Raw genomic sequence first — 23,544 nt, 5'->3', positions numbered from 1 at the left:
TTCAAGCATTCCTTGGCAACGGTGATACACCGGTTGATTCTTCCACCAAGGCATTGCTACACAGTAACAAGCAGATGATAGTGAATAAAGGTATAATAAGAAATGACCAAGAATTCAAGAAGATATTTTGCATTCCGAGAATCGCTTTAGTACATTAAATTTGTATTTCTCCAAAAAAGCCAGATGTTATGCTCCTCTTGCTCATCAGTGTATATTTACAAAGTGTGAACTTCATCATTGCTGCCAGTCCTTAAGGATTCAGGATTTGTCATAATCTAATGACCAGTGGAATCACACGCAATAAAATACAATAAAAGATATTTTATTTCATACTATGTCGAATTTCATAAGTTTATGATGTACAAAATAATGTGGAAAATGAACTTTACGATACTGAAGTTACTTATGCACTCCACTTCTACCGACATAAAAACATAAATTACTTAGATTCTTACCAGATGGCAACACTACATCATATGGGCGAGTTGATCAATACGAGGTGTGTTCAAAAAAAGACCGAACTGTGGCTAGAAAAACTTTATTATGTAGCTTACATCATTTCACAGACTGTCCCCTTCAAAATAGTCCCCTGCACTATCAACAGCGTGTTGCCAACGTTTCTTCCACTTTTGGAATGCTTCCTGGAATGCACTTTCTTTGATGGCGCGAAGTTGCCTCGACGCATTCTCCTTGATCTCTTCAATGTCTTGGAAATGATGTCCTTTCAAGGTGGTTTTCAATTTGGGGAATAAGAAAAAGTCTGCTGGAGCCAAGTCGGGAGAATAGGGCGGATGGGGCACAACAGGAATTTGGTGTTTTGCCAGATAACTGCGGACCGAGAGAGAGGCATGTGCTGGCGCACTGTCATGGTGCAACATCCAGGATTTGTTTTCCCACAGTTCAGGCCTCTTCCTGCGCACAGCATCTCTCAAATGCGTTAAAACATTCTGGTACAGTTCTTTGTTCACTGTCTGGCCTCGGGGTACAAACTCGTGATGGACAATGCCTTTCCAATCAAAAAACACAATCAGCATCACCTTGATGTTTGAACGACTCATTTGTGTTTTTTTCGGTCGAGGAGAACCTTTCCCCACCCACTGTGATGATTGCCTTTTGGTTTCGACATCGTTAACCGTACACCCACGTCTCATCTCCAGTGATGATGTTCTTCAGGAAGTTGTCATCAGCATCTGCGTTAGCAAGCATTTCCTGACTGATGCTGTCTCGGTTCTCTTTTTGATCGTCAGTCAGCAAACGAGGGACAAATTTAGCACTGAAGTTTTTCGGTTAAAATTGCATGACATGATCCTACGCTGATGCACACCTGATACTGTCAAACGACGATTTCCACGAATCACTTCACAAACTCTCTCGACATGGCGGTCGTCTGTTGATGTGGAAGGTCGCCCAGGCATAGGGTCTTCAGTGACAGACGTTCTACCGTCTTTGAAACGTTTAAACCACTCGTAGCATTGTGTACGACTCATGCATTCCTCCCCGTATGCTAGCTTCAACATTTCAAATGTTTCCACAAACGTTTTCCCAACTTTGAAGCAGAACTTCACGCACACGCGTTGTTCCTCAAGCTGTTTCATTATAGAATTCGACGAACATGTGACACACGCAATCACTTCAGAGGCTCTAACTCAAGTGATAATGCAGGCAATGGAATGCGGAAAGCAGTGGTCTGTTGTCAGAAGTTGCCGCTAGGCGCCGCCACAGTCACAACTAGCTCAATGTTGCGGTTTGCGCGCAATTTACAAAGTTCGGTCTTTTTCTTGAACACACTTCGTATATCGACTGATTCTTGAATGATATCAATTCTTTCATGGATGGCGTTGACATCTGAATGGTGGGCTCAAAACTCACCTTTTTTGCTAGTGGTTTTAACACTGCACTAGCACACCGAAGGTTTTCGGCAACTCAAGGCTGCGAAAGGTAGCGGCCGTGGCCTTAATTAAGGATACAGCCCCAGCATTTGCCTCGTGTGAAAATGGGAAACCATCTTCACCGCTGTCGACAATGGGATTTGAATCCATCATTTCTTGAATGCAAGCTCACAACCACGCCACCCTAACCGCAAGGTGAACTCATTCAGTAGTGCTCATCTTAATATAATTTCAATAAAAATACATTCAACATAATATAAAATAAAATTGGGTGAAAGTGTTTCATGTATTCATTTCAAAATTGCAACTTCTCAACTCATACAAAAAAAACCCCTCACTTTCGACCCTTGTAACATAAATAACTATTTCAATATAATTCAAATTCTAGGCATTAGACATCTGATGTGGATCAATAATTCCTTCTTATTTTTTTTGAGTTGGACCCTTTTAATCTATAATCAACTATCCTTCTCCTTTCTAAGGAAAATAGTGGGTTTACATATTCACTATAATAAATAAACTAATGAGTTAAATTTGATAAACTAACAGATGAAACTGGTTGTAGACTTGAAAATGTAGGCAATGAAACTCCTTCACTTGTGGAAGTGTCTTGCATATCTCCTGTCTGGTTCATGTATAGAAGACCTTCATGACCAAAATGCGTAAATAGTTCTGTGGGGGCTTTTTTAGTCCCTGTGCCATCAGCACCTAGAGAGAGATATTCTGGGGTTAAAGACACATATGGGGATGTATGATCTGAATCCTTTTCTCCTGACTGAAGCAGAACAGTATCAATTGTAGAGAGAGCATTTTCAGGATCACCAAGATCCCCACACTGTACCACTGGATGCTGAAGAATCGAATCAACCAAAAGAACAGGATCAGGCTGAGCAATAAACTGTTCGTTGGTGGGAGGTGTGTTATGCTGTTGAGTGACCAACAACTGAGTACTGTATTGTTCACTTTGAGCATCCTCTTCTTCATGCTTCTTACGGTGTAGCTTCAAATTACAAGACTGGGAGAACAAACGTCCACATCGGTTGCATTCGTAAGGACGCTCTCCTGTGTGACTTCGATAATGTCTTCGAAGTTTATAGACAGTAGCAAACTGTCTGTCACATTGATCACATTGATACACAGTCTGGTTGGTTCCAGAGTCTTGGATGGGCCAATGCAGACTCATGATGTGAGACCTGAGCGAACTCTTAAATCTAAACGACTGGCCACAATGCTCGCACTTATGAGGGTTCAGTCCTGCATGGCTCAAAACATGTAGCTTCAAGCTTGACTTCTGACCATAACCAGTGCCACAAACTTCACAAAGGAATGGCTTAGCACCACTGTGAACAATACAGTGACGTGCAAGATGAGCTTTAGACCTAAATACCTTGGAGCAAATCTCACAAGGATATAACTTTCGACCAACAAGTTTTGTTTTACTATCTTGTTTATTCTTTTCTGGAACTGGCATAAATCTGCAGGTTTCACACCAGACTGAGCTCTTATCACTACCAACATGTAGGAACTGGGCAAGTTCTGCTTGATGTCCACACAGCCGACAATTGCAAATGACGGTACCTATACCATGAGTGACCATGTGGAGTGTGGTATGCTCAACAGCTTCAAGATAACTCTGACACAATTTACATTCCACCTTTCCATCTGGTCCAATGCTTACGGTAGCTCGATTCTCCTCCAGAAGAGTGCAGCTAACATCAGGGACTTTCAACTGGATTCCAGCAAAAGTGTTTGTCATATCAGCTGAAGTCTTTTCATCTGCAGCTTTCTGAAAAATAAGAGTGTGTTTCTGTTCAAAATATCAAATAAGAAAATGGGCAATTTTCTCAGAATAGAACAGTATCCTAGATTTAAGATATAAACAAATGGTAAATGACACCTATCAAGGGCAAACTGTAAGAAACATGTGAGTCTTCTAGTTGTAAGGTTTATGCTAAACACTGAGGTGAAGTCAATGGAAATATTCTATGTCTTCAGTGGAAAAGAGGTACTGGTAACTATGAAATCTGATTCCTTTATAAGTTATTTTGAAGTAGTTTACTAAAAGACTTATTTTGATATATGAGTCGTGTAGTTTCAAAAACCCCTATCTCCAAAAAAATCAATTTTTCAGGAAGGGCAAAAAACTGCCATGACTGCATTTTACACTCCTTTTTAACATTTTCTTTACTTTTACTTTAATTAGCTCATATTGAACAAAATACACAAAATGTATGCAGTTTCATCTCTACATTTTTGTACTAGGGCAATATTTATCTTGAACATAGGGGGTTTTGAAAGTCACAGGTGGACATGGCGGGGTTTGAAAGTAAACATGGATATTGCAAACATACTCTTAGTGTCTAATGCTCAAAGATACTATGTTTACTTCACTTACTAACATCTGTGTAGCACAATGAGATGGAAAACGAATTGAAAACATGAAATACAGTATAAAATGTTTAAATGTTCATTGAGAATATGGAATGTTTTTGTCTCTGAAGAATAAAAACATAATCATATTATTGCAATCTAATAAAACAAGGATCCGGAATCATCTCTTGGTTCACAGTATTCTTCTTCTTCTTCTTCTTGCTCTTCTGTCATACTGCAACGATGTTCAGCCTGTCGTGTTTCCAGCGAAACATAAAACTGGAGATCTGCAAGCTCCCTCCATCTAGCCCCATAATGTTTCTCAACCAATCTGCACACATCCTTCACTTTTGCATTGTTTAATGGAACATTGCCTTTTTCGATTAACTGTGGAACCAGTCCAGAAAAGGTTTTGCCTCTCTTTAACACACTCTTTGGCTGGCCAAATGTACAACGGTAAGCAACTTCCCCTTGTACCAATATATTGCTTTTCTTCCGTTTTAGAAAAATTCTTTTCGCAGGACTGAACTGAAAATGCCACGAGCCGACAGGTTTCAACACATCTCGAACAGCAGTCTTCCAGTCAAATATTGGTACTTCACAACCAGGCTGGAGAAGCTTCCCATGTTCACTGAAAATATTGTTGTATACCTCTGGCTTAAGGATAACTTCTCTTTTTCGAACAACTTTCTCTATACGTGCAAACACCCTGTCGGGTGGTAAAAACGAATGACCAACTACAGGAAAGTAAATTTCAACTTCTTTCACAGTCACTGGTGCATATAGAAGCCACTTACTAACCATACCCACAAGAATACTGTTTTTATTTTGTCCACCGCATCCGTCTGCAAATAGGCGTACAGTTTTTTTTTGTGACAGATCAATGCTGTTAAGAGCATGAAACAAACAACTTGCAATTTCATTAGCACCTCTACGAAAGTCAGCTTCATTCCATGAATAGATCATCACATTTTCGTGCGTCAGTGACGTCTTAGAGCTTCCAAACACTACAGTGAAGTTGTACACATTTATTTGCCTGCTGAAGTAAGCACTTTGGTCATTTAGCTTGGGCAATAGCATGTTCTTCTGACAATCAAAGGAAACAGACTGAATAGACTCATCTTCTTCTCTTAAATACTCGTAGAATGCACTGTATTTTAACTTGTGGACTCGTTTCTTGGTCTGCAGGGCAACTTTTGCATGTTCTGATGTGCAATTTTTTAGTTCCTCGTCTAGTTGTGAGCAAGTTGAGCAAACATCAGTCTTCGGACTTCCGAAACCAATATTATAGTTACGATTCAAGATATTCCTAAAGAAGGCGTGCTTTGCCTGCAATTCAGGTTCAACAGTGGTATTGTATTGTCTCCACATTTCTTTGATATTTAGTTCACATGGCAGGTACATACGTGCCGCTGACTTGGTACGGCAGTAGTGCGGCTCTTTAGCACGAAACGATTCAATAAATTTACAGATGGCCTCACGTTTTGGTTTACTGGCATAGCTTCTTCTGTCTCCCCCTCTTCTCTCCACAGGCATTCCCCCAGATTCAAAATGACGCTTTAGTACCCCTTGAATTCTGTCCTTCTTCAATAGGAGAGCTCCCATAAATGCTTCTCGGCAAACTGGTACCATCGTTCCATCCCGTTTCCGAATAGTGTACTTGAATGTGTGAGCTTTTCCGGATCTGATATTGTTACCCGGCCTGCGTCTCGTCACTGGTATGCAAGAAACATGCTTAATAATGAAACTATCCTGCTGCAGTTTTGATGCTGTAGAGTAGAATACCGAATGAAACTTCTTCACATCCAACAAAGAAATATCTCCGCACTGGTAGGCCTTGGATTTGTGGCCGCACATTGGTGTGACAGGAGGTCCAGCCGACGAGTACCTGTGTAATAAACACCCTTTTCACTTACGAGAATGTGTATGTTTACTAAAATATCATAGGTATTTACGCATGGCCTGCATCGAAAAAGAAAGGGAAGTTTGCTTCTCAATGTGACCATAGAAGGTAATATCAGAAGCTGCACAAAGCCACAATGGTACGGGCTTTCGGGAATCGAACGTGCACTGGCCGAGATTCGAACTGCGGCCATTTTGTGAGAGGAGAACGACCGATCCGGCACAACACCGCGCGCCGACTTCATGCAGCAATACATGTTTTCTAAAGCTTATTCTAAAAGTGCAATTTCTGATACAGTTCTACAATTATGCTCACAAGAGAGGAACGTAATAACATAATGTTACTATAAGAAAACATACCTTGATATTTTTGCTTCCTTGCATTTCCACTGCTGTTCGTTACGTAATTTCTTTCTACCCTTGCCAGGGCTACACTTCTCAATACATTTATGAGGTGAATCCATTAGTAATAGACAATACACGACACTGTGTCAACACAAATGCTTCCTCACTGTCGCGCCAAGAGCTCCTCGCGCCCCTAACACATGGTTACGTATTGCCTTCCTATTGGCCGGCGGAGATGGCGGGTTATGTTATCTATCGCCGAGCGCAAGGCGTTGGAGATGGCGGAATATGAAAATAACCCCGTACTTTGACATTGAATTTCGAACTGTTAGAGCGGGATTTGATGCGTACTAATAGTATACAGCGGTGGACATGCCCACAGCAAAATCAAATCAATCTTTATCTCCATTTTCGTGAAAATTGGAGATAGGGGGTTTTGAAACTACACGATTCATATATATTTTGGGATGTTTGCTGAGACTGCAGTCTCGTTACAAAGACACGTTGTAATGCAATGTAATGCCACCTGTTAGGAGTCTGTGGAAGTACGACATGCAATCTCATGATACTCTTGAAGAGTGTACTATAAAACTGGAACCCTTGGGCCATAACCTGTTCAGTGTGCAAATATGCCTCAATGAGTCATCATAGCATTTGATCGTATGCACCTTGTAACATTCAGTCATTAAGGTCTCCCCATAAGGAAAATTGTCCACCCGGTTGATGTACACCATAGTGATATCATTAGGGCATAAAACCACTATCGTATGACAAAATATCTTCTTGCAGTGGTCTCCTGCAATCAAAAACAGAAGATGATGACAACTACTTGTGATTATTGACTTGCAGGAACTAAGATGACTTTGCAACAGGGCTGCATGATACTTTCCTAACAGCAACTGGGAGTGTTATATCTACTTAGACAAACTGAAATCCTTTCCCCAGGGCCCAGCTACATTCTAAAATTTCTTGGTGACCACCTGCATGTACAGTTGTATACCCAACACCATGCTGCAAGGTGCAGATGGGCAAGCAAACATCTCAACGGAATCTGGTATCATGTTGTCAGATCTTCTTCACTGGTGAGTGCTGAATTTGTCTGATACCTGGTAATCATCAAGCGGAGAATGTGGAGAGAGTGAATAATACCGGATGAGTCCCATACACCTACCACAGGTCCAGCAGGGAGATGGATTCATATTTTGGGCCAGCGGTATTTATAGATGCCGGACACCAGCCACAGTTGTTGAGAGCATTACAACAAGAATACAGTATTATATTGGGACTGAATCCTCTAGCTCATTGTTTGAGCATACTGACAACATATCAGTTCGTTCTGGAATACAACAATGTGCATACGCACAGCTTTTATCATAACATTTTTGTCAACTACAATCTATCTCCTGTTTTACAAGTTAACAACCTTGGTATCTATTCAATTATAATCTACTACTAGCTGATGTACCCGTGCTTCGCTATGGAATTCTACATTGTATACAGCATTTTAGGTTAGGTAGTGTACACGTTGTGAGCAAGACTGTATTAAATTGCATAGCTCTTAACGCTATCCTAGAAACACGACAGGGAAGTCACCAAACGTCTTTTCTCATATGAAGACTGGGTTAGGGAATTTTCATTGTAACTGTAGGCCTGCTTGTCTACCATCAGTCACAATCAGGTTGGGGAGTTTTCATTATAATGGCTGCCTTTATAGATTCTCAGAAAGAATCTCTTAGTGTTTTTCCCAACTGAAATGAACATGGGTCATTTCAATGATATCAGTACGAATGACACGATTAAAAGCAATGCTTTCATATGAAATAATCAATGAAAAACCACACATTTTCTCACTTTTAACGAACAGTACTACGCTGCCAATCTAACAGTCCAAAGTTCCAGAGCTGGAATGACCAAGCCGCAGACTGCCGTGATCTGTGAACACTCTTCGCTTTTTATCAGCTGTGGGGATCGAATAGTGGATAGTCCCAGGGCAAAAACTATGCCCATTTACTTATCTGTTTCCTAGGAGTACCTGATCAGTGAGAAAATCTCAATTCACTGCACTGGCAGGAGGGGGGGGGGGGGACTATCTGACTTGGAGGCAAACTTTTCCTCCAAGCCAGAAAAGAAACCACATCTTTGCTGCTAATTTTGAATAAAATGAATGTAGATTTAATGAAAGTGAAGAGGAAGAAGCTTTACTTAAGATTCGGCTCTTTTCAGGGTTGAATATTGAGTTATTGAGTGAATTGTGGTGCTATAATTTGGAATAGGCCCAAATTGTAATTCTAGAATAGTTCATACTATTACCACTAAGTGAGCTTCTGTTGTAAGTGTGCACACTGCTCATTCAAAACAGCACGTCACAGTAGGTATCGAATAACTGGAATACTATGATGAACTAGTGTGTTACGTACTAGCAGTATCAGAAAATGTATGAACCACAGTAATGGCACGCTAAAGAAGAAATTTATCTAATTCCCCAACTATTTCCTGCCAATATTCAGTCAGGCTGTTATACTCGGTACGCAGCAGTAATCCCATCTATCGGAGTTGAGTGTCAGCGTAAGAGACAAAGAACATCACAACAAACAATGGTCAATGTAATGTTATTGTTGATCAATGTTATGCGCTTTTGATATTGTTGGCCTTCACATTCAATTTTCTTCCGACTCTGAAATACCACTCTTTTACCGTAGTCGGTACGGTAAAACTGATTAAAACATAAATGATTGGAAATTATATTCTCTATAACTTTTGTTATGTAGTACTTTTCGATAGGACCAATAACATAGGCATTTAAAAATTAAATTTTAGGTGGAGTCCCCTAAACTACCATTTCATCCAGGGTGAATAAAATTGTTTATAGCTTAGACTATAGTTTCTTATTCCCCAACTCTGTATAAAAATTTTCAATAAATTCTGCTTACCCTTTTTCTCGTGGCTCGGCGTTGATATGGACTTAGGAACAAAAATACAAATTATGTATATCTGTGTTATCATAGCCAGTACAGTAAAAATGTATAAGGGATAAATGATTGGATATTTAATTCTATATAACTTTAGTTATGTAGTATTTATCAATACGAACACAAATAATATAAATATTTGAGAATTAAATTTTAGGCCCTCCCCTAAACTACCATTTCACTCAGCGTGAATAAAATGATGTATAGCCTAGATTGTAGTAGCTCATCCCCTGACTTTATATACCGATTTTCATTAAATTCTCTTCAGCCGTTTTCTTGTGATGCGTGTACATACATAGAGACAGATAGACAGAAATTACGGAAAAGTAAAAAGTGCATTTCCTTGTTGCTGTGAACATGACCGATACCAGAAATACCATTCTTTTCAAATTCGGAGTAATGTACAGACAAAACTCTTACTTTATATGTATAGATTTAGTGAACATATTGGACATATTTCTAAGAAATCATTACAAAGATTGTGTTATATTACAAGATATTTCACCACTTAGCTATATATCGCCTACTGTATGTATCCCTGATACGTCCTATTCTAGAATACTATCCACCTACATCAGACTTCTATCCACAGATTATATTCAGTAGAACATACATTTCTTTGTTTATAATTATCAGGGAATGAATTTCTATGTAAATACATACCTGTTTAGGAAACTAAAATTTATTATATTTTGATTATCTTGACAAATCGTGACATGTGGAGTTGAAAAATGCTGTGTTTATTTTCCATATTTTTCCATTTTTTGGAGTTTAGCTCATATGTTCTATATTTTTAGTCATTAAACTCAATGTAATCCATATTTTGGCTAAAAAACATTTAATTCTATTAAATTAAAACAATCCTTGCATGAATGGAGAAACAAATTAACAATTCCAATTAACAATTTATATTTAACCATTTAACTTGTGAGCACCTCAACAATCAGCAGTGTTACAGTGGTTTTCCTATTATTTTGTAATTTGGGCATTCCCTTTCACTGTTTCATGGGGCTGTATTAAGTACGATTAGCATGCCATGGACTCTACCATCCTCAACTAAAGCTGCAAAAACAGTAAGTAGTCTGAGGAATAATGTAAGTTACGTAGTTTGTTTTTTAAGTAAGTACCGTTTTGAAATAAATGAAAAACAATCAGAGATTTGTTAACAATTTTATTTTTATATGAAAGCCTGTATGTACATTACTCTACTTTTCAACATAATTCCCACTACTTTTCAACATAATTCCCACCAATACTGAGGCACCTGTCATATCGTACAACGAGCTTTTGCATACCATCATCATAGAAGTTGGCCTCCTGATTTGTCAGCCACTGCAACACGGCTATCTTACATCATCGTCGTCATCGTGGCGTTTGCCGGCCATATGTTTCTTCAAATGCAGAAACAAGTGGTAATCACTGGGCGCAAGATCGAGACTGTATGGAGGTTGATCGAGTTGTTCCCAGCGAAATGATGTGATGAGGTCTTGGGTTCGATGAGCCGCATGTGAGCGGGCGTTGTCATGAAGCAAAAGGACACCCTTACTGAGCATGCCACGCCTTTTGTTCTGAATTGAGCGCGCAATTTCTTTAAGGTCTCACAATACGTTGCTGAATTGATTGCCTCACCACGGGGCAAAAAGTCCACCAGTAACACCCCCTTTCTGTCCCAAAACACGGTACACATGATTTTCCGGGCTGACATTGTTTGCTTAACCTTCACTTTCTTGGGTAAAGTTGAATGTCGCCATTCCATAGACTGCTGTTTTGATTCAGGTGTAACGTAGGCCACCCAGGGTTAATCCCCCGTTACAATTTGACTCAAAAAAACATCACCTTCCTTGTGGTAACACTCCAGGAAAGTTAAAGGACTGCCCAAATGTTTGCTTTAGAGCTCCTCCGTCAACATTTTTGGTACCCAGGGTGAGCACACCTTTCGGTATTTTTTTTTTTTTTTTGCTAGGGGCTTTACGTCGCACCGACACAGATAGGTCTTATGGCGACGATGGGATAGGAAAGGCCTAGGAGTTGGAAGGAAGCGGCCGTGGCTTTAATTAAGGTACAGCCCCAGCATTTGCCTGGTGTGAAAATGGGAAACCACGGAAAACCATTTTCAGGGCTGCCGATAGTGGGATTCGAACCTACTATCTCCCAGATGCAAGCTCACAGCCGCGCACCTCTACATGCATGGCCAACTCGCCCGGTGGTAATTTAATCGATCACTCACAATTTCATAAGGAACACTTCAGGAAACTTGAGGAAACACGTCAGGTAACGATGTAATCGTAAAAGCGTCTGTTTTCTCTCACTGCTCGGTCAACTGCCAGCACCAAATCTTCACTAATGACTGAAGGTCGCCCACTCCATTCTTTATCATGCACATCTTTGCGGCCACCTTTAAATGCTCGAACCCATTTCCTAACTGTACCGGGAGGTACACCCCGAAGCCGTGCATTCAAATTCAGCGCCTAAAAGAACTCCTCTATTGGTAAAACAGTGAAACCAAAACTACACCAACTTAGAACTTTACTCAGAAGATGTCACCACAAAAATATTGAGTAATTTTGTTATTGTGCAGTTGCCTAACCTGAGTGAATTTCTACTTGTTTTGTTCGACATTTATCAAGAAGTTTGGACACTTTTTCACAGAGGACACCACTAAAACCTATGATTATGCACCCTGGTGCGAGTTGTAAGAAGTTTAATTTAAAGAAGTTTTGTATTTCTAGGTTTTTGTAACTGAATGGTGTTCATTTATTTTTGGGTTGGCAATATTGCCTGTTTCTTTCCGCCAGTTTTGAATCTAGCCAATCCCTAATTTCTGTATTTAATTTTCAACCTGTCACAGGCTTCTTGTTCGATTTTAAGTGTAACTTTTGAATGTATCTAATAAAATTGAGAGGAAGTGGCTAGTTTAATCTTGAATGATCTCAAACCTTCCCTGAGGGTTTATAAACTGCGGCTTTTCTCATTTCTTGGCCAACTGATTGTCATCTTACTGAGCATGTGTGTCAAAGCAGGAGGCGGGCGGCCTCTTTCATCAGTCAACAGAACATCTCCCAGGTAATGGCCACATAACTTCTTTCTTTCTTGCTTCCTCCGCAGTTTAACCCGAGGGAAAGGACCGAGTCTTTAGTTATGTAACCAGCTTTTCTAAAATGTAACTTCTTCCGGCTAATGTAAAAACTTCATAAAATCTTTAACTGTAAATCGGGGATAGAGAGTGAATTACCCTCTCAAGCTCCCCTTCATCTTGGTTTGAGGTGACTACGTTTTTATAACTGTTTTTCATTCTGTAATATGGTAAAGTAATTTCTATACGAGTCACCTCCGTAGTTTGGGAATAGCCCCTGTTTCATCAGCCTAGAGCCCCTTAGGTTGTTTTGGTGTTCATATCTAGGAGTGCAAGTATACGCCTCCATTCAGTTTGTGTCTCGGGCCATTTACTTAACCTGTTCTTTTCCGCAAAGGCCCTGTAGGTTGGGTACAAGATACCCCTGCTTCAAATTGTAAGTTGGGTCATGGAAGGCCAGAGAGTGTACGATTTTTTATATTGCCTCAAGGAGGCTAAAAGGAAACTGAGAGCTGGTTAGCTCTTTCTCAAATTTTGTAACTGTAAAGTGTGCCTCTGGGAGGCTAGATATTGCAAATTTAAGAGCAAGTGCTCTTTGAATTAGGGGATTTCTGCCCTTTACTAAAGTTGTACTTTTTTGGAATTGTAAATTTGAGCTGGGAGCTCAAGAATTGTAAAGCGAGGGGCTTGAAGCCCAGGACCTGTCAAATTCACTAATATTGTATTTTCCTTGACTTGTTCCAAAATTGCTAATTGTACCTGTTATATCCCATTCCAGTCTGGGCCTTAATATCCCTAACGAACGTTCTGGACTGGGCATTTTTAAGGATTTTTAAAACATTATATCTCTGTACCTGTAGGAGATATTTGCACGATTCTTTTTTCTTTCTGCTTGTTCAAGCATCTAATTTTGAAAAACGCTGTTTGTATCATGTCAACTATCACTTGAGATTTTAAAATTGTTTGTATATTATACCATGTTTTGCGAATGGAGGAAAGGTCTGACGGATAATTAAGCAAGTACAGTTTTCTGAAATACTGTTATATTTACCCTATTTTGCTAATATAATATGTAATAAATGTAATATAAAATGAGTACGATATAAAAATAATAATTTTTCAATAATAATAGTAATAATAAAATAATGAAAATGGGAGCTCTTATGAAATTTTATTTTAATTAATAAATTTTGTCAAAACTTACTCAAATGTAAAATTATTGTTCCATTTACCACAAAAGACTTCTGAGAAAGAGAAAATACAGTCTTCTAAACAGACAACTGTACTAATACGTAGAAAATCTTACGTATTCACGCAAAAATGAAATACGCGGGAACATGCACTAGGCCGTAAAACGAACTCCAATCATAATGAAATGTAAGAAGTTGTTTCGAATTCATATGTCAATAATATGTTCATTTGCGCATAAACTTGTAATATATCATAAAATATCGAAAATATCACTTTCGTCAAGCACATGTTTGCCACGATAAGCCATGTCTTAGAGCTCACTGAGTGACAACATCTACTGCATGCTGATCAAAAATATCATAAATTCTCTGACTTAGACATATAATAACTTCCATCTGCTTAAATACTCTCGTAACTAATACATGACGAGACACAACGTAATCTCCAGAATGCGTGCATAGCTCGTTCTCGATTTTTAGTGAATTGTCAAACCTTACTACGGGCTATGCTCGCAGTTAGACCGGAAAGAGATATTGTTATTGATTTTTTTTAATTCTAAAGAAATATAACCTTTGTTAAAGTTTTAAATTAATTTTGAGACTGTAGTTAGACCCATTCAAACCCGCACCTTCTTTAACCTTTTTCTGCTCCACGGGTATCCCCGTAACACTAACCATTCCATCGCTCATAATGTTTGGTCCGTAAACTGCACAGATCTCACTCACGATAAATATCGATAGCTTTCAAACCTTTTGCACTCAGAAAATGAATAACAGACCAGACTTCACAGTTGGCGGGACTCACGATCGGCGAGGCCATTTGAAATGCTTGCCAACAAATGTACACAAGGGCGACTATTGCTGCAATGGTATCTCAGCCTTGCCAGTAGATGCAGGTACACAGCAGGCATGCACGGAATGCCGACTGCAGCGCCGCATCGGTGGAATATCAAAACGGTACTTACTTAAAAAACATGTAAATATTTCAACATAATTTTTCATGTATCACAAAAGCACTCAAAAGGCTCCAAAACTTGCAACTGTCATTTTTGGAAAGTTTTGAAAATGTGAAAAGTACTGTAGAACAACTGAATAGTAGTGAAGGTAAAGCTGCAAATATAGCAAAAATAAAGATGGACAGTGTACTTTCAAAGAATCCTGTATATGAAGAAATCAGAAAGGTTGGTGCAATGTTATGTGGAAACATAAGTGCCAAGCTAATGTTGGACTTAAACCCCAGTAGACTTTGTGAAGTTCAAACATGCCCCGATTATGTCTTTTGTTAAACAAAGCTTCAGTCAATATACTGTAAATCTGTCCTCAGAGAAAACAGGAGGTTCACTTTTCAACAATTAAAAGAACATTTTAAATTCATTGTTTCAATAATAGAGAATAAAAGATTGTGTGTTCTTGGAATTTCACATTAACCCTCCACCGGGCACACTGAGGCACAGAGTGCGCCAACGTGCCTTTTTCACAGGGTATGTGGAGGGGATGAGAGCCATTTTCTTGTTAGCCCGCCTATTCCTCCAGTGGAATGTCTGCTGTCGTGTGCTGAAGGCATGTTTGTTGCACCTCCATTTGGTGCCACACTAGAGACACATTTCCTTTCCGCGCGCCTGATCATGTAAGTAAAACTATCCAAGTACCTTTGTTACTTTTTTTGTCTTTATGTTTATTTCTATCGCTGATAAATTGTGTGGCGATACTCTTTGATTCATATTTAATATTTCTATCTATTTAGCACGGCCTATTTGTCATACATTAAGCTCCAAATCTTGTCAATCAAACACATTTGAAATTCTTGCCATTTCTATGGACTTATTATAAATCTGTTCTGCTTTTCATTATGTAGATGAAAACACGTTTGAGCTATCTCTCTGTAACCTTCAACTCAGTGCTGAATTAGGAATATCATACTTATAGTAGTAATTTTTTCAGGTCGGTGCTGATTGATGACGAGGCTATTCGCGAAATTTTAAACAACTTGGAAGATGATCAGCTAGCTGATTCAAGCAAAGAAGACAGTGACAGTAAATTTTCTGATGCAGAGAATGAAGAAGTTCAATTTAGTGAGCACCAAACTGACTCAGAACAGAGTTGTGATGATAACGATGATGATGTTGGTGAGGCTGTATTAAGTTTATATTTTGAAGGAAAAGGCAAGAAAACGAAATGGAGGAAAACTGATTTCTCTACTGCATGCAAGACTAAATGCAAAAACATTTTAAAGAAGATATTGCCCATGCCAGCTGAAAGGTACACAGATATAAAAAAGGAAATTGAAGCGTTTTTACTCTTCATAGATTCTGATATGATAGATGAAATTGTTAGATGCACTAACTTATTCATAACTGGTCATCGGGATGAAATTAAGTACTCACGAGAAAGAGACGCAATGGACACAACGAGATGTGAAATGATGGCAGTCTTTGGTGTCCTGTACTTACTAGGCATGAAGAAACTAAGCCACACTAATGTCGACGAACTCTGGAATTCTCCATGCTTGCTCGAGTGCAAAGAGATTTCTCTTTATTCTTTGCTGTATTCGGTTTGATGACAAGGAGACCAGAGCTGAGAGATTGAAAACTGACAAGCTTGCTCCTATCAGGTATGTGCTTGACAAGTTTAACAAGCTACTGGTTGAGTGAGTACGTCACTGTAGATGAGAAACTGGAACCGTTTAGAGGACGATGTGGATTCATACAGTACATTCCGAATAAACCGGCAAAATACGGTTTGACGATCTTTGCACTCTGTGATGCTAAAACCTTTTACACCAGCAACATAGAAGTATACTGTGGCAAGCAGCCAGATGGCCCTTTCTCTGTGAAAAAATTTGCCATCTGCAATTGTCCACAGATTAGTAGACCCAATCAAAGGTACTAACCAAAACTTGACTATGGACAACTGGTATACAAGTGTGCCTTTAGCAAAGGAGTTACTTGAAAAGGGCATAACTTGTATTGGAACTCTTAGAAAAAACAAGAAAGAATTACCAGCTGAACTCCTGCCCCAAAAATGTAGAGAGGTAGGATCATCAGCATTCGGCTACCAAAAAGATTTGACTCTAGTATCTCAAGTTACTAAAAAGAACAAAGTTGTAATATTACTCTCTACCATCCATGACACAGGCACAATCGACGAAGCCTCAAGTAAGTCGCATATCATTCTGGACTAGAATGCCACTAAAGGGAGAGTGGATACCGTGGATCAGATGTGTGCGTCATACACAGTGGCAAGGATCACGAAAAGATGGCCTTTGGTGGTCTTTTATGCTTTGATGAATATGGCTGGTATAAATTCTCAAATTGTTTTTCAGTTCAATGACAGCAACCCTAAAGACAGGAGGAGGATTTACCTCAGGAATCAAGCTCTTCAGCTGATGAAAGAGCAACTGAGTGCCCGTGCAATGATGCCAAGTATACCTCTAGATATAAAGACATTTCTCATGAGGTACCATACAGAAGTTGTGGAGGAACCTGTGCAATATACCCAGAAAAAACGAGGCAGATGTCAAGCTTGTGGACGAGAAAAAATGTCAACACAACCATAGTGCAGGAAGTTTGTTTGCAAGAAGAATGCTAAGATTTACTATCTCTGTGAAAGTTGTGTTGTCGTGAGTAACGATATCTAAAGACTGAAACGTTGTCTTGGTAACATATTATTAATTCTGTAAATAATACGATGGCCAGGTTACTGTAACACTATCAGTAAATAAAAAAATAAAGGTTTTAAATTCAAATATGTGAATAAACCATTTAAAAACATCCCTAAATAAACATATTCAGGTATAAGTAAACAAAAAACCAATTTTCAAATGAAAAACTGCATGGCGCACGAAGTGCGTCGCGTGCCCTCTCATGTTACAAGAGAAGGCGCGCCGGGCGGAGGGTTGAAAATGAGAAGTGCAACACTATGTTCCATGTAGGCCTACTTTGTTTAGATTCATTACACTTTAATACTGAATAGAAATGATAGTTTTTTGTAATTTTAATTCCATATATAATTCCATATTTCAATAAAAATAACTAGATATATACGTACATATTTGAATAATTATTAGTACATATACTATACATCCATTCCCTGATAATCAATAAGAGCAAGGGCTCCCTCATGATAATCATTAAATGCACAGAGGCAATCACAATGCTGTGAATTTCTGGATATATTTACCTTCCATTTTTAAACTAATCTTCTCCTTGATGAACTGCTCACAACTCCTACTAGAAAAATTAAACTTTTATGTTCCAGATAGGTGCACAAGATTTAATCATACATAAATTAACCAGATGTCCCAGTTTCAGTGGGACAGTCCTGCTTTTAGGAATTTTGTCCCTCTGTCCCATCAAAAAATTTGTCCTGCTTTGGTGAAGTCAATTTGCTTCCTCGCAATAACAGAGCTCTTGTTTTCAACTTCACTGGGCTACACTGAAAAATGTAGCAAAAGGCATTCACATCCAACTTATTCCATAAATTCTGTTTTGACCTGTCTATATCACATGTAACTACATCAGCTTATTACCCTCTGTCCATCTCTCATGTAACTACGTCTGCATACTATCCTCAACCATCTCTAGCTGAACGGGTCAATCGTAATCTTAGATCTTCTCTAATTGCATTTCGTCATGAGGATCATTCCAGGTGGGATACGTCCCTGCACTGGTTGGCCTTTGCTTTAAATTCGGCGGTTCATGAGTCCCATAAGTTCACTCCAGCTTCTCTCATGTTGAAATTTGTTCCTAACACGCCGCTCTCTAATCTTTGGTCACTTAATGATATCTTACCAGAGACAATAGATCCCGATAATCTTAGAGATCTATGGAAGAAGGCTAAAAGCAAGTATATACAACACATCATATGAAAAACAACCACAGAAACACGCAATAGTGAGTACGTTATATATCCCTCCACATATGATTGCTGTTAGAAAAGGAATCCGGCCGGAAAACTAGGCTAAGTCCATACAAAATCCTGCGCTAGGTAATTGAGAAAAGGCTAGAAAGAAGAGGAGAGAGTAGTAGTTAAATATTTCCCCCAGAGGCTGGGTGGATCCTCAAACAAATTCTGCTTTATAATTTTTAAGACATAGCGAAAGGAACAGCTAACATAACTATTTTAAATATGTTTTTCATCATTTAAGTTTTTAAACACAATTGTAAATGATACTGTAATTTAAGTATCATTCACATAAATCTCCTTACCCCCCCCCCTCCCCCATCTTCCATTTCATTTAAAGCATTTAGTACAATAGTTTTTGGATTCCCATGGGATATAGTTTTAAGATCCAATGTGCTTGCTTTTAAATGTTATCATCTAAGATTTTTTTTATATACAGCTGAAGATGACCACTAAGTGGTCGAAACATGTACTGTGTTTGTTAATGTATTTTTAAGTTTGCCAAAGGCAAAAGAAATAAAGTATCGATTAGGTGGCTTTTTAGATTAATTTGTTGATTAGTTGTTTTTACGTCGCACCGACACAGATAGGTCTTACGGCGACGATGGGTCAGGAAAGGACTAGGAGTGGGAAGGAAGCGGCCGTGGCCTTAATTAAGGTACAGCCCCAGCATTTGCCTGGTGTGAAAATGGGAAACCACGGAAAACCATTTTCAGGGCTGCCGACAGTGGGGTTCGAACCTACTATCTCCCGAATACTGGATACTGGCCGCACTTAAGCGACTGCAGCTATCGAGCTCGGTAAAATCATTTTTTAGCTATGAGTGAACATCATAAAGCATCCAGCCACGAATACACATCAACAAATAAAGATCTTAAGATCTTGCATTATGAGCAAAAAGGCACCTTACTCAACATTCTCAAGAGCATCCACATCGATTTAGATCAGTTTATGAACCCCTCTCACAATTCAAATGAAATCAACGGAAAGAAAAGGAACATTCTACTTGAAACATTCATTCCATATATTTGTCAGAACTTCTCTAATAAAAACAAGCCTGGCCTCCATCTCTCCAACTCACTATCACTTCCCCTCCCCACTCCCACCAGCCTTGCAACCCCCTTCCCTCTCCGCTCCTCCCATCCTCGCAAATACAGCTGAGCCAACAATAGACTCGATCGTACGAACGGGACCGCTAACTTTGAGAAGGCCAGGCCGATTTGAGAGGACAACCACCTTTTAAGTACCGTAAGTTTAACGTCTTCTTCACACCCATTTTACACGTTTTACTTATCAGTCCAAGTTTCTCACACAACCTCGTTTTTTCCATTACAGAATGGAACTTCATTGACGGTTTCCACTATGGTCACTTACAGTTTACCATGCACCTGTTACTTCACTAACACAGCTTCTCAATTTTGTTGCTCCCCTCCCGACCATTTAAAATAAGGCAAACACACCTAGCCAGCATTGGAGATAATCTTCAAGAACTGAGAAGAAATTGAGAATGCTGTTCTTCTAAAAATTTTAATTCATCAGCGTTTTTATCATTTATCACGTACATTTCATCTGGCACGTTGTTTCCTCTCAAACTTGGTTTCTCAAGCTTTTTCGCTCTCCTCCTAGCCATTCGTGGGATGGTGTTTCTACAAACACAGACTGTCAGCCTGAATTTTCAACACAGTAATTTTGTCCTGTTTTTTGAATTGTTATCAAGCTAAAAAAAAATTTAGTCTAAGAGGTCCACAACCTCACTATTAGCATTTATGTTTCATTTCCGTCTGTTATCTTTTATTTTATTTTCTTCTTAGGTTTAGCACATTTATGGATTCAATTATGTTTTATATTAACCCTTTCTTCACTGAATTTGTCTCAGTGAGTTATTTATTGTTCCATCTAGTGATGTAAATATTGTTATTGCTTTTATTTCCGTCTGTCTCTTTTGTTAATGGTTATGAATTTCATGTTTTTGGTCCGTATTGAACTGAGAATAATATATAAGTAATAATAATAACAACGTAAACGTTTCCACCTTTTCAATACTAAAATATATTCACAAAATTATAAATTACACGGTACTAGTTTCGACCCATCTAGGGGTCATCATCAGCCGTATTGGAGCAAAGATCACTTTTGGCGAAATAACATAACATTTTCTTAGGATTTCGCCAAAAGTGATCTTTGCTCCAATACGGCTGATGATGACCCCTAGATGGGTCGAAACTAGTACCGTGTAATTTATAATTTTGTGAATATATTTTAGTATTGAAAAGGTGGAAACGTTTACGTTGTTATTATTACTTATATATTTGTCTCTTTTGTTTTTCATTTGTTCCTTCGTTATGTTTTTAGCACATTTTTAGCTTGAATTATGTAGATTGCTTTAACCCCACCCCCCTATTTCACTGAATGGCTCAAACGAGTCTAAACATGTTTGAATTTTTTTGCTCCATCTAATGATGGAATTATGTTTTGTACTGAATTAGGTGGATACATTTAATCCTTTCCTTTGTAAAGTGAAAACCGTCAATACGGAATGATTCTAATATCTTGTAAGGGAAAAGGCAGGCAAATCCATTTGCTGTCATGAGCTGATTCCTGGGATGATAATGAAGGTTAATGCCCTCGCTCTAAATAAAACACCTTCACCTAGAGATCTACTGCAAGTAAGTTCACACCAGTATATACTGTCAACACCATAATCAACCAGAGCCGTCGTGTTACAAGGGCCACTCTCTCTCTCTCTCTCTCTCTCTCTCTCTCTACTGTCTCACCACATCACGGAAAGAACATCCAACAGTAGGAAGCTGTTGGAACGGTATCTTGCAGGTGATAGATAGAAGTACATTGTCACACTAGATGAAGCATACATCTACTTTAAAGACTGCAATAAACCTGTGCAATTTTCTAAGGATGCAGGTTTTTTTTAAAAATACGGTATCACAAATACAGGGAAGTTTTCTCCAAAGGATTTATGGCAATTCTGGGTTTTGCTATCATGAAAAATTAGACATTTATTGAGCAGCTAAAAATGTGAAAATCAATTCTGACTATCAAACTAATGCCCTGAATACTATACAGCACAGCAGTAAACAATGTTTGGGTACATGAAGATATGGCATCCACTCACACCCTGCTTCACCCCACCAATTCCTGGTACAATTGGAAACAGTAACAGGAACACATGCTATTCCCTTCAATTAGATTCCAATCAAGTCACCGTATAGTTCCCCAATGAACTTCTGTGTGTCTGGACTCCTCAAAAGGGCAAGGGGAAGCAGATGACATCTTACTGTAGGCGAACTCTGAGAAGCCTGTCAAGTGGAGTGGCATAATCTGGACAGGACTATACTTTGCCAGAGTCTCATACAGTGAAAGGCGTGGTGTAGAGCAATAGGTGGGACGAATTGTGGACCAACAGAACATCACCGATGGTGGTAGAAAGAATTTTCAAGAGTTATATGGCTCTTAAATCGTCACCCGAGATCATTAACAACATATAAGATATACATGAATAAATATGGCATATGTACCAAGATTAAATGAAATAAGTTTCATAATGATAGATCCGTACTGAACTGTAATTACAATAGAGTAAATTAATGTATTATTTGGGTCCACCTTTTCAATACATTGTATTGCATGTACCAAGATCTCGATTTTAGAACTTTGGTTGTATTCCAAATATATTTATCATTCCACTTTGGTCATTCTAGAACAAAGATAAATAAATAATTCCTTTAGTTCCTACCTCAAAACTTTGCTTTTCACCTTCCAGTCTTTTCTGGACCTCATGAACCATTTTACAGAAGTCTGCAAAATCATTTACCACTATCTCACAATCACTACAAACAAATTTTGGAAGCCCATCACCAACTGCAATATGTATGACCTAAAAGAAACAAAAAAAGAGCATTATAATCTAGTAGTAGTTTGTGCCATACAATGTTATTCAATATGTATGACCTAAAGAAGCAAAGAGAGTAGTAGCAGCAGCAAAGCAAGTGAAATGATAAACATTATACTCTCATTAGTCCAGGTTTAGTGACTATAGACCTGATAAGATCTTACATGGATGATGATCCATAATCTCAGTTAAAATTGAAATAATAATCTGTAAAATATGTTGTGGCCTTAGGTCTGTCAGTACTTGCTTACCACAGGTAACCAAATCCATTAAGGATGTCACACTTAAGACAACTAGCAGTAGTCAAAGAAACTGTACTGTTGCCATGCATAATTATAGGAAAATTGCACAGTTGTCAGGTTCAGTGTTTCTGTTCTGCAAAGAACGGGCAGGTCACGCACGGTGCGTAATATCAGGAATCTGGCCGGCCAAAAATTGTATCTCGGAAACTAATAGACCGATTTACATAAAACTTAGTATGTAATTGCTATTATTGGGGATAATTAAGGGTGTGGTCAATCAAGTACAAGAAACAAATTACTATGCTAAGAAAAGCATTAGTAATTTTAGTAATTTTAATCATTTTTTGTTATAACTTTAAGAAATTAAATAGATGTTAATAGTGGGAAATGCTGTTTAGAATGTTTAAAAACAGATACAGGGATATATGTACTTACTAAACAATTTACTCATTAGATGCAGTTCCATCAGAATCGCTAACTTCACTGTCATTATCTCCTTCGGCAGAACCAGATACAGGAAGCTCAGACAGTAAGTTGAGCACTTCTCGTGAAAGCGGAATCAACTTCCTCTTCCTTGATTTCCCTAAGCTGGTAATCTTTTCTGGAGGTTTTCCTGGTGAATACTTCTCTGAAACGCTTATTATCTTAATTCCTGGTCTCTTGGGCTTCCTCGGAGAGTTGTCCAATAGGTATAATACAGTGCCTAACGATCTCCTCTCCATGAACCAAGAGTTTATGCAAAGTTACAGGCATGT

At 38.7% G+C, this 23,544-nt stretch overlaps 1 protein-coding gene across 4 annotated transcripts in view; it reads right to left on the bottom strand.

Annotated features, from left to right (window-relative positions):
* Nucleotides 1-344: 344 nt before the first annotated feature.
* The window catches only part of LOC136877571 (zinc finger protein 124), a 58,485-nt gene continuing 35,285 nt past the window's right edge, over nucleotides 345-23,544 (bottom strand). For 2 of the 4 annotated variants that reach the window (XM_067151722.2, XM_067151720.2), the window contains exons 2-3: nucleotides 22,392-22,532; nucleotides 345-3,675 (exon numbers count right to left, since the gene is read on the bottom strand). In XM_067151722.2, coding sequence (XP_067007823.2) covers nucleotides 2,410-3,675; nucleotides 22,392-22,442 — 1,317 coding nt within the window. In that variant the 5' untranslated portion in view covers nucleotides 22,443-22,532 and the 3' untranslated portion in view covers nucleotides 345-2,409. Of the gene's footprint in view, nucleotides 3,676-22,391; nucleotides 22,533-23,224; nucleotides 23,334-23,544 lie in introns of those variants that run through there. The other 2 variants (XM_067151723.2, XM_067151721.2) reach the window with 2 other exon arrangements.

This window comes from Anabrus simplex, chromosome 7, assembly GCF_040414725.1.
Source record: "Anabrus simplex isolate iqAnaSimp1 chromosome 7, ASM4041472v1, whole genome shotgun sequence".
Taxonomy (NCBI): Eukaryota; Metazoa; Arthropoda; class Insecta; order Orthoptera; family Tettigoniidae; genus Anabrus; species Anabrus simplex.
This window is presented reverse-complemented; position numbering and strand designations above follow the sequence as displayed.